This window comes from Melozone crissalis, unplaced genomic scaffold, assembly GCF_028551555.1.
Source record: "Melozone crissalis strain CALT ecotype California unplaced genomic scaffold, PUWL_Pcris_2 ptg000027l_1, whole genome shotgun sequence".
Lineage (NCBI taxonomy): Eukaryota > Metazoa > Chordata > Aves > Passeriformes > Passerellidae > Melozone > Melozone crissalis.
The window spans coordinates 25410749-25425327 of record NW_026535805.1 but is presented as its reverse complement, the minus strand read 5'-3'; the positions used below and the strand labels follow the sequence as shown (position 1 = coordinate 25425327).

The 14579-nt window shown below is 38.4% G+C and overlaps 1 protein-coding gene across 3 annotated transcripts in view; it reads right to left on the bottom strand.

Annotated features, from left to right (window-relative positions):
* The window catches only part of DISC1 (DISC1 scaffold protein), a 172935-nt gene that overhangs the window by 15860 nt on the left and 142496 nt on the right, over positions 1-14579 (bottom strand). For 2 of the 3 annotated variants that reach the window (XM_054280106.1, XM_054280105.1), the window contains exons 11-12: positions 7951-8194; positions 2850-2894 (exon numbers count right to left, since the gene is read on the bottom strand). In XM_054280106.1, coding sequence (XP_054136081.1) covers positions 2850-2894; positions 7951-8194 — 289 coding nt within the window. Of the gene's footprint in view, positions 1-2849; positions 2895-4539; positions 4616-7950; positions 8195-14579 lie in introns of all 3 variants that reach the window. The other variant, XR_008483208.1, reaches the window with a different exon arrangement.

Below are 14579 nucleotides of genomic sequence, written 5' to 3'. Positions count from 1 at the left end.
ATAGCTTATAATCTTTAGAAAGACCAAAAGCACAGAGAATAAGGAAGAAAAAATTTCTGATCTCATTTATTTTCTCATTCACCTTTCCTATTAGAAAGGTGCTTCACCTTTCACCTTTCATGCTTTCTTTCACCTTTCCCTTGCATCTAACTTATCCCTGAACTCCCTTGCCATTTCAGATGTCTCCTGTTTAATGTAGCTTAGTGGGCTCAGAGGTCTTGCTGCTTCACACTTACACTAAGCAGTATGCTTCTAGACTCATTCTTATCAACACTTTTGTCCTTTCCTTGTCAGAACTTTTGAGCCACTGAAAAACTGCTGATATGGTCTGTGACTGTATTTGCATTTTTCTGCACCAAAAAAGATGGTGCAGCACTATAAACCTGATGTCTTCTGGACAGTACCAAAGAATATCTGCTGAATCCTCCTCCTACAGAGTTTGTCCCACAGAAATTCCCCTGCTGCTTCCCTGATTTTGTTTAGATGAGCTTTTCTTTTATGGAGGTATCTATCTAACTTCTCTCAGAAGAGGGATCAAGGCTGTTTCCCAATTACTTTTGCTCTTATCACCTTCCACTTACAGACTGCTCCTTTGTTACATTAGTGTGGTTATATATATTTAGGAGACTTCAGCACTACAACACACTCCCCACTTTCTCATATGCAACAATTTAGGCATAAAGCCTTCCAGCCAGCTGTGACCTACCTCTTTCCCACCATAACATACTTTTTCCACACTCCCTTTGCTTGAACTGATTCCTAACCCTTCTCCACATGGGAGTGTTAAATGACTCATCAGAATTACAGTGGGGTTGGCAATTCTCCCCTTTGTGTATCTCCCATTACAGCTACAGAGGAGTGTCCCTGGAAAAGCATCTCTGCAGGAATAGAGTTTTTCACTGCCTTCCATCACCCTGCTGTGGCCTGACAGCAGTCTTCCTATTCTCATCCCTACTACACTGAAGATATTCCCTAACTGCAGACTTTCTAAAATGAGAGCACACACTGCACTGGCTCATTTAATTACACTGGGACAATTCCAGCTCCTGCTGCGGGAGGATGAGGCTATTTACTGACTTACCAATAAAAATTCACAGTGGGTCAGGACTTGGAAAAAGAAACAAAAGTACCAAACTGTTTTCCTGCGTCCACACCCTGGTGTGCAAGGAGTAAGTAGATCTGGGTTTCATTTATAGGTGGTTCCTAGTGTTGTTCATTCCCATCTCTGTTCCCAAGGCACTAAGATGCAGGAATGACTTAACTGGGCGCTCTCCTGCAGGGAGTGAGGGGACTGACCAGAGCGAATTAGGGGACCAGAGCACCAAAGGTACATTTAGGTAAAACCTTGACATGGTACAGGCTGCTGACACTCCCACAGAGCTTTGTGGAGAGCTCTTTACAAGTCACCATCAGCCCAGCTGTGGCAGTGTGGTAGAGCCTGGCTTTCTACCATATTTCCTTTCCTTTTATTTCCATTGTTGCTTTATTTTCTCTTCATGCACTTTTGTCCCCCTCTGCCAAAACCTTGAAAGTCTCTCTGCTTATGAGAACTTTAAAATATAAAGCTCTTGGTGCACGCTTCTGCAGTGGCAGCCCTGTACACCTGTGACCTCTGATGCCCTCAGTATTCTGCCCTGATGGCAGTAGGGCTTTGTGCTGCCTTTATCCCATGGGCTTCCCTGTCCCTATTTCATGTCATACGTGGACACAAGCAGCCACACAGTTTATCTATAATTCACAGCAAAGTTCACTGATCAGAAAGGCCATTTGCATTTTCTGCAAGGTTCACCTTCATTCTCAAGGCTTTTTGTTTTTATTTATGCTGAACTCACACACAGCCAAGCAGTCTATCCTAGGTGTGCCCTCATGTCACAATCTCCTTGAACACAAAGTCAACAATCTGAGCTTGGTGTTGCAGTTAGATTATCCTTCCTGGATCATTCCAGCAGCTCCACAGTCTTTGGATTCACTGGTGGGAATAGTTATCCTAAATTTAATATTTATTTATTTATTTAATATTTGCCTGGTTTGGAGCCTTTGTCAGTTGTACTTGACAGAAGGCATGTATGCTGTTATGGAAGGTGAACTGGTGGTTACTTGAACATGTAATTTATTTGCTGGCTGGACACAATGCTTGGATACTACATTTCTTTACTATGTAAGTTGCAACCCAAGGCATACTGATATACAAATGGACCAGACTGGAACAGTACAGCTCTTAGACCCAGGGTAACTGTCCTTACACATCTATTACCTAAACTCTTTGTTTGTAGGTAGACAGTTTTTTGTATGTTGGCAGGTTTTTCTCACAGGCCATGCATCTCATGTCACTCAATTATCCTAGCTTTCTTAAATACATGCACTAGGTTCTCATATCTTGTTATTTCTGTAAAATTACAAACATCCAGTATTTTTGTTTAGATGAAATTCCTATTACTGTGTATTCTGCTTCACTATGCTTGCATACTTCAAAAATAAATTCAAAGGTATTTTTAGAGGCACACAAGAAAACAGGCTAAGCATCATGACAGTGCTACAGTGGGGCTGGCTAAATATTACAGGTTCTTATTTTCCCGTGTGTTCATCCTGTTGTTGGTATGTGTTAAAAATATTAGCACAGGTTTTAACTATAAACTCCCTGAAATACTCAGCAATTACACCATTACCTTCAATGTAGAAAAAAAGGAATGGGCCACTCTAGTTGTGATTGTGTTGCTTTTTCCAAGTGCACACACAAGTGCAATTTCTAAGCAAAGGTAACACCATAAACACAAGTGTCATTTGTTCTAATTGAGACAAAGAAAATTCTGTACAATATCACCACTTTATACTGCCTAGGAAACACTTACCTCAGATAAATGACCCTCTGTTCCAAATGAAATGTCTTCCATAACCTGTTAGAGATAAATTATTAAGTATATAGTAGATACATGCTATATAAGCAGTATGATTTTAATGGAACTTATAAAAACCATATAGCACAATAAAAAGTTATGTAAGCTGAAAAATTGCATCAATTTTCTTCACATACAAGAAAGACTTAAATTGCATTTATAATGGGGCAGTGGCAGCCACCCAATATTTAAAACTGTATTTGAATACATTTTATTAAGGCCTGCTTTGACTTCTCACTTAAAACCCACAAGGAATACTGCCTCTAAAACTGAATGACTAACTATAGATTGAAACAAACTTTTAAATCAAACTCTTGCAGATCTGTACACGATTCAAGAGTCTATAGGCTTTTTTTTTGGTACAAACCCTGTAAATTATCTTGGCCAGGAGAATGAGAGGCCCAATCAATGTTTCCTATTAGTAACAAATGTTATAGTCAGTTCTTCCTTCAAAATTTCCTTCATCTGTGAAGTCTATATGAAATTAGCCAATGTTTCATTGACTGGCTGAGGAGCAAAGAAATTTGATATTAGCATAATTGGGAAATCATTAATACTAATCACACATAACAGTGTTGTTGATAATAACCTGAGATAGGGATACTGCTTTGGTATCCATACACACACACATACATATATAGATATACATAATTAAAGTGCAAAATAATTAATCTGCCATAAAATCACAATTGTTACTTGACACTACTTTCAGCAATCAATCTGAAAAAATGGTTTAAATTTCTCTTTAAATTAAAATATTAATTTTCTGATTATATTTTACTGCTAAATTACATGTAAACATTAAGCTTTCTGAGGTGCTACAATCCCTCCCTAAAGAGCCAGCATTTTTACAGCAGAGCTCCACCCCAGTCTCAGATGCAGCTGAGGGGCACTGTGCTGCACAGCTCCACACGTGGCTGTGCACTGAGGATGTGACCATTGTGTACAAGGCAGCTGCCTCCTGCCACTGACATCCTTTTTTAGCTGGGATCAATACAAGAAACACACAAACGCTGACTTTCACTAATGCTTCATGCTGACATTTAAAAATAAGATTAAAATTTAAATTTCCAAATTATTTTCTAAGCTCCACAAATACAGCGTTTAATTAAAGCTCAAATGAATGCAGAGTTTATTTAGCTTTCAGAAGGCTTTGTCCTTTACACATTACACATTGGCCTCCTGGACCACAGGCCATCCCAATGCACAGTAATCAGTTACAGTCTGCTCACAAAGGCTTTCTTGGTGCTTGCTAGCACTAAATTCTGAAAAATGTTGTATCACGTTCTATGATAATTTCTTTTTAACGGCAGACACCACATTAAATATTATTTTTTTGTGATGGTCCATTTGGTATCACTTAGACCTCAGTAACTTTTAAAAATTTAATCTTATGAAGACTTTACAATTATAGAACATTTTCCAAACGCCAGAGTGATCTTCAACAAACCCCAAAACATCGCCCCAGATGGCTAAACTGAAGTATGCAGAGAAGAGGAAAAAGACAGCTGACCTTATCCTTATCCCTGTTCTCTACTTTCTTTGTGATGAAAAAGTGAGAAATTAACTACAAACAATTCTGATGGGGCAACTACCAAAAAATGCTGACTTACAGAATGTAAAACTACTGAATTTTGGATTTTACCTTGTAACTTTAATCACCTCAATTTTCTTGAAATCTAGTAGGTGTTTCTTTCCTTCATAGTGATTAAGAGGGAGCACTGCACAGCATGCCAGAGAGCAGAAGAAGAAAAAAGGATAGGTCAGGAACTCAAGCCTGCAGGTGCACACATAGCCATGTTCATCAGGTTACTTGCTGTTAGGGAGGTTCCAGCACACACAAATCTCTCAGTTCATTAGTGATCACTGGTGGGTTTGCTGTTTTTAAAAGCTCTTTATGAAAGTGTCTGCTTACACATATATTATCAAGAAGAAAAAAAATAAAGCAAGATATTATAAGGAGTGGAAGAAGCAGTCATTAATGTCTGAAGAGAAATGAAATGATGCTGTATATTTTAGAAATCCCCAAGATTCCATCTAACCATGTAGTAATGATCACTGCAATTTCCACCTCACTCAGTTTAAAAGCATGAAACATATGTGGGATGAAAACCAAAACCCACCTTAAATTCTTCCAAGGCTTAGAAGAAAATCAAGCCAAATACTCACAAAAAGTCAAACTACAACTGAAATGATAGGACACCTTAACTCCACCAACACAGCTACCAGCTAGAAAGTACACACTTGCATGAGAATTCAAGAATCCACATCAAATACATTAGACAAGGTGACTTCCACATGACTGAGGGTAGCAATATTGTCTGCAACTTTGCTCCAGTCTTTTTCTAATGCTAGCCAAATGAGTCTAATGAGTAATCTTCAACTGAGAGAAGCACATCTTATTTAAGTAACTCAGAGTGGTTCACAGGATGATTTTTGCTGGCCTCATTTTATTTAGCTTTTACTGAAACATCATTAATGATGTTTCAACAAACTGAGCTGCCAATGCATCTGATTTTCATCCCTAGTTAACAGACTGTGTTATAATGGAAGCCTGATTTACTGAATTATTCTGGGATGCCAGTCTACCACAAAAAACTGTAGAAAAAAAATCAGCAGTGTCTTAAAAAACACAGTTATGAAAACTATAAAATAACTGTTGACAGTTAATAAACCTGTGCTCACATGACAGTAAAATAACAAACTTTCAAAGAATTTATACCTTACATATTTTTATACCAGAACATGTCATATTTTATGATTTAGTGAGGCTATTTAATTAAAAATGATAAATGGCCCCTCTGCAAAGCAGTATCTGAGGATCTACAAGAAGGGCTCTTTCATCTATTTTGCTGTTATTATTACTGTTATGTTTCTTACTTAAGTTTTTCTTGCTTTCAAAGTAAACCTATAGAGTAAGATACAGTAATATGCAAGAAAACTATTTATAGCACACATCAAAAAAACCAATATTCAGCTGGCACTAGTGCTTAGCTCTGTATGACACAATAAATAAGTGGAGAGCTTCATTTATAGACTTCCACTGTAAAGTAAATAAATCACCTGGGTTTGTAATGTACTTTCCAAGGCATATATGCACATTTGTTACTATCAGCCTTTCCTATATTGTCTTGAAGTAACTAATTCAGTAAGTTCTAAGTACAAAGAACACTCTTTCCTTCTGCTTCAGTGGCCAATGGTGCTCTCTAGGAATTCCCTGGGGGGGAACAGAGGTTGTGCCACAGTTGAACAGAACAGTCATTCCAGAAACATGGCAACCACACCAAGCCATTCCTCTCACAGGGGCACCACAGCCTCATTAAATAATATGAAACCATGTATTTTGACAAATACATGCTTTTCTATTAGGTATCCTCACTTGCTGATAAATGGCTATGAAAAGGTCCCCTGCTAATGGCTAGGAAGTTTTTCCATGGAAGTGATAAAAATGGCTAAATTGAGAGATTACACACCACATCACTATTTTTTTGCCACAAATATTGAATTATTTTTAAATAAAAAGTCACTACCATATAACAGAGCATTTAAATGCTTCAGAAGTGGTTTTTTTTCAAGTCCATTTACAAATCAAGACAAACTTTTTTCCTTGCACTTCAACATGTTCAAAACCAGAATTTAGCATGATTTGTGTCAGGTTTTTTCATTTGCTTTTATATTCTGCCTTTTGATGAACTACTAAGAGATGTCAAGGAATAATCTGTGATGGCTCTTCTCTAAAAGTTTAGATACTGCCTGTCACTGCAAATTCAGTTTCTCTTCCATTCAAGATGTGGGGAATCATCCTTCAAGTCCCACAGATCTCTCCACAACCAGAAGTCACCTCACTTCAGCTGCCCGGCTGCCATTCTTGGATAGCAAGGTTGATTTCCAGGGAAACAATCTGGGCTTTCGGGGGTGAAAGGGGTGATAATCTGAAGCACAAATATCAGGAATGCTACAGAAACAGTCACAAAATCCCAAACACTCCGGAGCTTCTAAGCACTTTTGAAAGAGGAGCACAGCTTTCCATAATCAACAGAACTCCTCATATTATTTCAGCAGACTCATAAAAAATATGCTAAGGCAGTGATGGAGGTGGAATCAAAGCCAAGCTGACTATTTCTAATAAAATGTTCTCTCTGTGAAGCCAGTCTGTAAACCATTTGCCCTGGGAAAAGACTGCAAGAACTACTGAAGCCCAATATAAAACCAGAATTTTACTAACAAGAGGATTTTACAGTCAGGTATGGGTCTGCTTTTCACTAAAACTCAGCCAGTATAAATGCAAAATTAGGCATCAGATTTCAGAGCAATGCACAGTTCAATAGCTCTTAACATCAGATGCAATTAAGCATAATTTAAATTTTTTCAACTTAATTCCATGCTAATAAAACTAACAACTGCTGTTGGAGGGTCTTTTTGTCTCAGTGGTGCTGTTGAGGGATGAAGATTTTTTAAGAGCTTGTTGACACAGGCAGTACAGTTAAAAGACTATTAGATAATGGTTGATCTTTCAAGCAGGGATAGTGTTCCAGATCAAAACATGAAAACATAAAAGAAATTTGTCAAACCTTCTAAGCTTCATTATTTTTTCCTCCTTTTAATAATCGTTGGATGTTGTAAGCCTATTAGCATCTATTAGCTCAGAAGCCTTTGACCATTTCACTAAGGGAGGAAAAGCAACTCTCTGTCCACGTCAGCCAACAATGACCCAGGCTAACAAGTCAGCAAGACCAACTCAGAATGAAACTCATTGGTGAGATGAGGAACAACTGATAATTTTGCCTAAATAGTTTTTCCTTTAAATCCTGATGTAGATTCTGTATTTATTGCCTGAATAATTTCTGCATTTTAAAAAGACTGATGGTAAAAGGGAAAAGGGCTGAGGGACTTCTGAGAAGCTAATAAGCTATTTTATTCATGTCCCAGATTGAAAGCCAGATGTTAAGTTCATAGTTAACCTGCCCTGCTGACCCATCACAAAGATTCAACTCCTCCTCTCAACAGGGAAACCAGCAGTATCCCTTGAAATACAGCTGCAGAGTATTTCAGATACCTCTTTCAGCTCCCTGGGTTTGGGGCAGGAAACAGCACTCCACTCTGTGCCCTTTAGAAAGTGACCTTCTTTTCTTTTTTCAGAATCAGGTGAGGCATCAGCAGTCATCTCCATCTCATCCATTTGGTTCTCTTCTTCCTCAAAACCACAGCAACTGGTTTCTTTCAGTTGAAACCCTTGGATCAACAGCTGACAGGCCTCCAAGTCAGCTTCCCACACTCTTTGGAGCAGCTGGCTCCCACAGCTGAAATAAAAGCCAAAAGAAAATAAAACTGCAGCTCAGGGAAAATAGTTGCTATTTCAAGTAACACTTGCAGTAACTGCTTATTATAGACAGAAAAGTAAAAAAAACCAAAAAAACCAACAGCACCTCAGATACTCCCACAGAGATAACACTGCTGTATCAAACTGAAAAGCAGCAAATTATTGCCCTATTATAAAGCAGATGATAGAAAAACCTGCTTGAGTTAAGATGTTGCTTCCAACTGCACAGCAAACACTGGCTGTGTGAGACTTCCTCCTGTTCTTCAGACACAGGCTCAGGGGCCTTGCCATCATAACCAGGGCTTCCTTCACAATATCTGATACACAGGCCTGTGTATCCTGCACCCATGTGGCTTTCCTGAATTTGATGTAAAAGATCATGTGTGAACAATCACACTACTTACTGCATTAAATCAGGTCTAAGTTTTGGAAAATAGGTACACTAAATTTCTTATTAGACTAAAATGTGCTTACTTCAGCACTGGTGAATCAGATTAGACTAAACCACAATGGTCTCCCTTTTTTGAGTCTTATGTTTTGAGTGCTGTTGTTATCTCTTACTAATGTGCTTTGGTTTCCTTCTACTTTGTTAGGCCACCAAAACAAAAACAGAATTCAAAATACAAAGCCTCTATAAACTTTTCATCCATTAATCATCTCTCAAACATGTACATTATAAGAAATACTCCTGAGATCCAACCAAAAGTTATTTCTATCTGAAATAAGTGGGAATTCTGAGTGTAGATAGATTTTGAGAACTGAATACTAACATCATACTGTTTGTAAATGATGTGGCCATATCTCCATTTTATACATGTTGTCTCAAAGGAAGCAAATGAGTAGGTTGCTTGCTAAAAAATAGCAGATCAGTGGCAGAGCCTGGGATGAGACTGAGAAGTGACTATTCCCATGTCAATACATGCTTTCAGACAGATTTCAGAGCTAATAACTGCAATATTTTTTTCACTCTTCTTTTTCAAATGATATGATTTACTATATAAATACTATATTGTGAGAAATTTTAAGTGACTTAAAAGAAAAATAACTTTTTGATTTGAACTTTTATGTCTAAATTAAGTACCAGCTTATCTTTTATCCCAAACAAAGGAAAAAGAAGCTACACTTCTCACAATGAGTTCATTAAACTACACAAGTATCTTTTTAACTCCAGATTCTACAAGATGGCAAGCTGTAAAAATCACACAGCAATATACTGAGACTGAAAGCAAAATCAGGCTTCAGAAGCTGAGCTATTTGACTTGTACTTAAGAGTCAGTATATGTGTTTATTGAAGGCATAATGCAGCAAGGGGTCCACAAATTGGTCTCCCCCAAGGAGTTCAAAGTATCACTAATTAGAAAGGGAAAAATGGATTACACATCTGTGTTCCATCCAGGTAGCATTTCCCTTACCAAGCCAGAAAAATAAAATAACCCCTGCTGTTTCATTACTTGTCAATCACATTATGATAGTTACACAGTCAAAACATTTTCCTGCAGACATACATAAGCCCATTTGCTTGCTTTTTGAAAATGTTTGTTTGCATCTATATATAGCTGATTATTAAAAGCTAAAAAAAACCCCAACACTCTAGACAGCTAAATCAGAATTTCTAAAGGATAACTTGTTTGGGCTATTTAATGAAGAGCTTTATTGACAAAATTAGGGCAGAGGTGGTGGCGTATGCAGGATTTCACAGTGGGGAAGATGAACAGCATGTATAACAGTACAGCATAATGGTGCCTGGGCTGCTGTTATTTGGCCCTGACTCAGCGCATTGGTCAATGTGGTTTTGTCTGTGTCTAAGTTTTAAATGTATTTTAGTAATCAGCAGTTACTGAATCTACTGCTAACAGATGGTTTTTATTTGAAGGCTATCATTGTTTTATCATGGTATTTGTGAAACTCTGATACAACTTGAACTAAGATGCTAAGATGTTATGCTGAATTTTTCAACCAAAATCAGTGAATGCACGTACACTTGGATACTCTGAACAGATCTAAGCCAAACATATCAAGGCTCCCCCTTTTAGTCTGTATTTTGGAATTCAGTGCCTTGAAGAATTTTTCAAACACACTTTTGGAATGAAAATTACTTTAAAGCTGCAAATAGCTAACATTTCAAATGATTATTACCAATTATGTTGTCCCCACAATGCAAAAAACTAGCTTTTACATCAGGTGTTAAAAATGAAACTAAACTGAATTTCAGAGTTTGGTTTATTCATTTTCAATCCATACTAAAAGCGCATTTGCAGTCTCCATGAAGCCTCCATGGGTGGCTGTACAGAACACTGTGAGATTTTTCAGGTATGAAACGTTTCAAAATGATGGATCGAGTCTGGATGAGATTTTACATTATTCCCATACTTATAAATATTTCATGATGTATCAACACCTCTAGGTGTTATACGCCTGCCTGTATATTACTATCAAAGTGGCATATGTGGCAAGTTCAATGAAGGTGTCTGGAACAATCTGCTGGAATCCACAACAAATCACAATCCATCAACCATTTACATAGACCCAGTGACACAAAGCATACCTTAATCACCTGCTGATTCTGAGCTGCCAAGAGCCAGAGTGCCAGGCTTTGCACAAACACCAAACACATTAGAATGATGGCCTTTTCCTCAAAGCAACTTTTATCTTTCAAACAATCAGCAAGAGCTAGGATACAGATGAGGACGTTCAAAAACATAGTGGACTGGACATGGCATGTTAGTTACAGTTCTACAGTTTAATTAGTTACACGAGTAACTAATTAATCTAAGTGGTGCCAAGAACATTGAGACATCACAGTGAATGAGCATTTCAAGATATGTGGGAGGGCAATAAAACATGTCATTAGATTCCCAAGATCTCCATCCCTTGGAGGAGGAATCATGTAAGGTCAGAGATGCTAGTATAAGAATACAAGGGGCAAGTGATTTGCACCAATGTGGTTTAACATCTAGTGAGGAAAGCCTTTCTTCTCACATTAAAAAAAAAAGAGACAAATACTGAGTAGAGAGTTAAAGACTCTGAGTAGCCCTGACACTGGAAGCTAGCAGTTAATCTTGATGAGACAGAACAGAAGGAGTCAATGAAGGAAAAACAAAGTGAAATGGAAAAAAATACAGAAGTGCTCATTTTGAATGAATGAGAGTAGGACAAGACTGCTTTTGTCAAGTCATGGCCAGGGAAATTGATGATGAAATAAGTGAGATGCAAGACTCCATATGAGTAATTTTTTAGCTGCATGGATAGCTGGGACAGGTTTTACCTCAAGGATACTGTGCAGAAAGAATCTACAAGAGCAGGCCTAAGCTGACTTGAAGAATGGCTGAGACATCCTCAACAACACAAAAGGACGCAGCAGACAGAATTCTGCATTAGGTCAAGTTGATGATGATGAAAGAGCTGTCAGAGAAACAGGGCTGTTTATGGGCAGGAGGAAATGGATGTGGAACACAGAGGCTTATCCTTGAGTTCTCTTCATAAAGTGGCAATTGACACTGTAATTGCAGTTGCCTTCACTAAGGTTCAAGCGGTTTTATAGGAAACACGACCAGGGTAAAAAGGCAAAAGGAAACTAGAGGATATCTCCCCTCTACTTGTGATGTTGCGTGAAATTCATGTCAAGAGACATAACCAGCAAGGGTTCTCTCTCTTTTGAGCTCCAAAAAACATTGCTCCTCTGCCTTTTGATGAGATCTGGGAGGTATCTATGGGGGCTCTCTATGGCTCTCAGCACAACATTATTCTAAAGCTATTTATAGTGCTAACTGGAACTACAAGAACATGACTTTTCTTTATTGAGGGCTCTCCATACATACAAAAGGCACATTCAGTTCCTGAACATTGTATTCTAAATGAAAACATGTCTGTGTAAAAATAGTAAAAAGATTTTATATTAAAGTCTATTAAAAGAAAAAAAAAAACCAAAAAAACTAAAACAACCAAACCACAAAACCAAACCAAAACAAAGTTCTGCAAAACCTCCTCAAAAGCATATTGGAATCAACACAGGAAGATGTCACCGCTTATATGCTTCCTGAAAACTGTCCATAGTTTTCAGGAATGCCCCTTGGTGAGTGAATTGTTACAAGTGGTTTAAAACATCCTGAGGTCAACAGCATGATGTTGGTTATTTCAAGGGAAATACCTGTAAGAACCCTCACACTGAAAGCCAAGAGAGTGAGACTGAAGCTAAAACGTTACACAGTAAGAGAACTATTGAGAAATGGCATAATCAAAATGCAACTTAGGATGGAAGGGCAACCATCACTAAGAAGAGATATTCTAGATGACTTCCTTTTAATAGGTGAGCCACATCAAGGTACATTTTCAGGAAACCATGTACTTATCTTCTCCCAGTACCTGGCAAATTTAACTCTATTGACTGATCCTAAAAGCAGTTTTCTCTCACAAAAAAAAAGCAAACGAAATGCAACCAAAATAGTCTGGCACAAACAACAGGGATTTTCATTAAAACAATTAAAATGATTGAAAACTTTTGAGGCTTGCATAAAATGGCACTGTGAACCAAAAGACTTTGTTCAATATCCCCATTCTTTATTGAACTATTGTACAAACTAGGGAAAGTTTTTCTATATTTTGGTCACTTGCTTCTATTTATATTTTGCCCCTCAGGGGAGGAATGAGCTCTTCTCACTCAACATTGAGCTATTATTTTTTTCCCCCTTTCTGAAGGCAATAGCTGCGCAGTGAACAAAGGAGGCAAGCAAAAGGAAGTATCTTGTAATGATACTTTGAGGATAAAAAGCAATGTTATTGTTTCACTCTTAGCAGAGCCTCACCTTTTTATTTTATTCCTCATATTAATTCACAGTCATGCATTAATAACACTTCTTATATTTAAGAATATTGTTTAGATATTCTTAAATATTTTTCTCTATATAATTCTTAGATTTAAGAATCTACTCCAGCTTTACTTCTCTTTTTCATAAAAAAAATTTAAAAAGAAGTTTCCAGCCTGATCAGTTCTTGTTCTTTAACCTTGGCTGTTACAATTTAAGATGCCGACAGCCAACCTGTGGAACAAACCAAGACTACAATGTGCCAATCAGTGACTCACATGAGGCTCCAGGGGAAGGAGGCACATAATCCTGTTTTCCCCACCTGACTCTGGGATTTCTCGGCTGTTCAGATGGTCTGGGGAAAAGCCCAAAGATGGCCTTGGGCCCCCGGGTTCGAAAGGACGAGAGGAAGCTTCAGATTTGTTCTCGGTCTTGGTGTTTATTAATTGCTTATCTAAAAGATTTTCTCTTGGCCTGACAGAGTTCTGCTCAGCAGTCAGCCATGGGCACACACTGAAAGCCCCTGGGGCGGTCACCTATCTTTATACCCGGAGTTACGTATACAATATTTATCATTTTTCTCCAATACCCTCTACCCTTATTAACCAGTGTTCCCCTAGTAAGGTCCAATCCCGGAGTGCCAACATCACCACAGAAGATGGAGGCCTAGAGGAAGAAGAAGAAGGAGAAGGGCACGCCCCAATCCCTCCATCTTGCCTCTCTAGACCCCCCTGTACAGGGATCTTAAACCCTGTATCTCACACTCCAATTAACTTGTCCCTTCACCATTCACCCCAGTGAAATCCTCCCGTCCTCATACTGATGTCATCTCCCATGTGGGATCAAAGTCCAGCCACCAGACATTTCTGGCAGCATTCCAGGACTCCCGAGCCCCCCAGGGGGGGTCTTGTTCACCCTGCACCCCAGTTCTGAGAGACTGAGATCCCACATCTCCCCCTTCTGTTTGCACTAAAAAGATCTTTTTCGCCATCCGATTCATTGCATGTTTTAAACATGCAAATATGCATGGGACAACAAGTATGAGGACTAGGAGAACTATTAAAACATAAAACCCTATTTTTAAGATTCCTCTCCAAATGGGAGAGATGTCAAAGAATTCTGCCAATTGATCGATCCATGATCCTGTGATCTCACCAAGCTTATTTATGCTGTCCTTTATATTTTTGATATTTTCATGAATTGACTTTGAATGATCTGAGAGATTCATGCAGCACATCCCTTCGAACTCTTCACACCCATGTCCATGAGCGAGCAATAGATAATCGATTGCTGCTCTATTTTGAAGAGTCGCCTGTCTCACACTACTGACGTCTTTTAACATGTCATCCAATGTGACAGACACAGACCGCGCATGTTTGCTCAACCAACAACCCATGCGGTCGATCTGAGTCAAGGCCACCCCCGATGCTGTCTGAGGTGAGAAGATTGCTGTAGCAATACTCGTTTTCTTGTCCCAAGAAAACATTTCATCATTGCAATCTGCCGCATATTGCTGTATTGATCTTTTTTCTCTGTGTCTTTCCTCTCTTAACATGTTCAAAT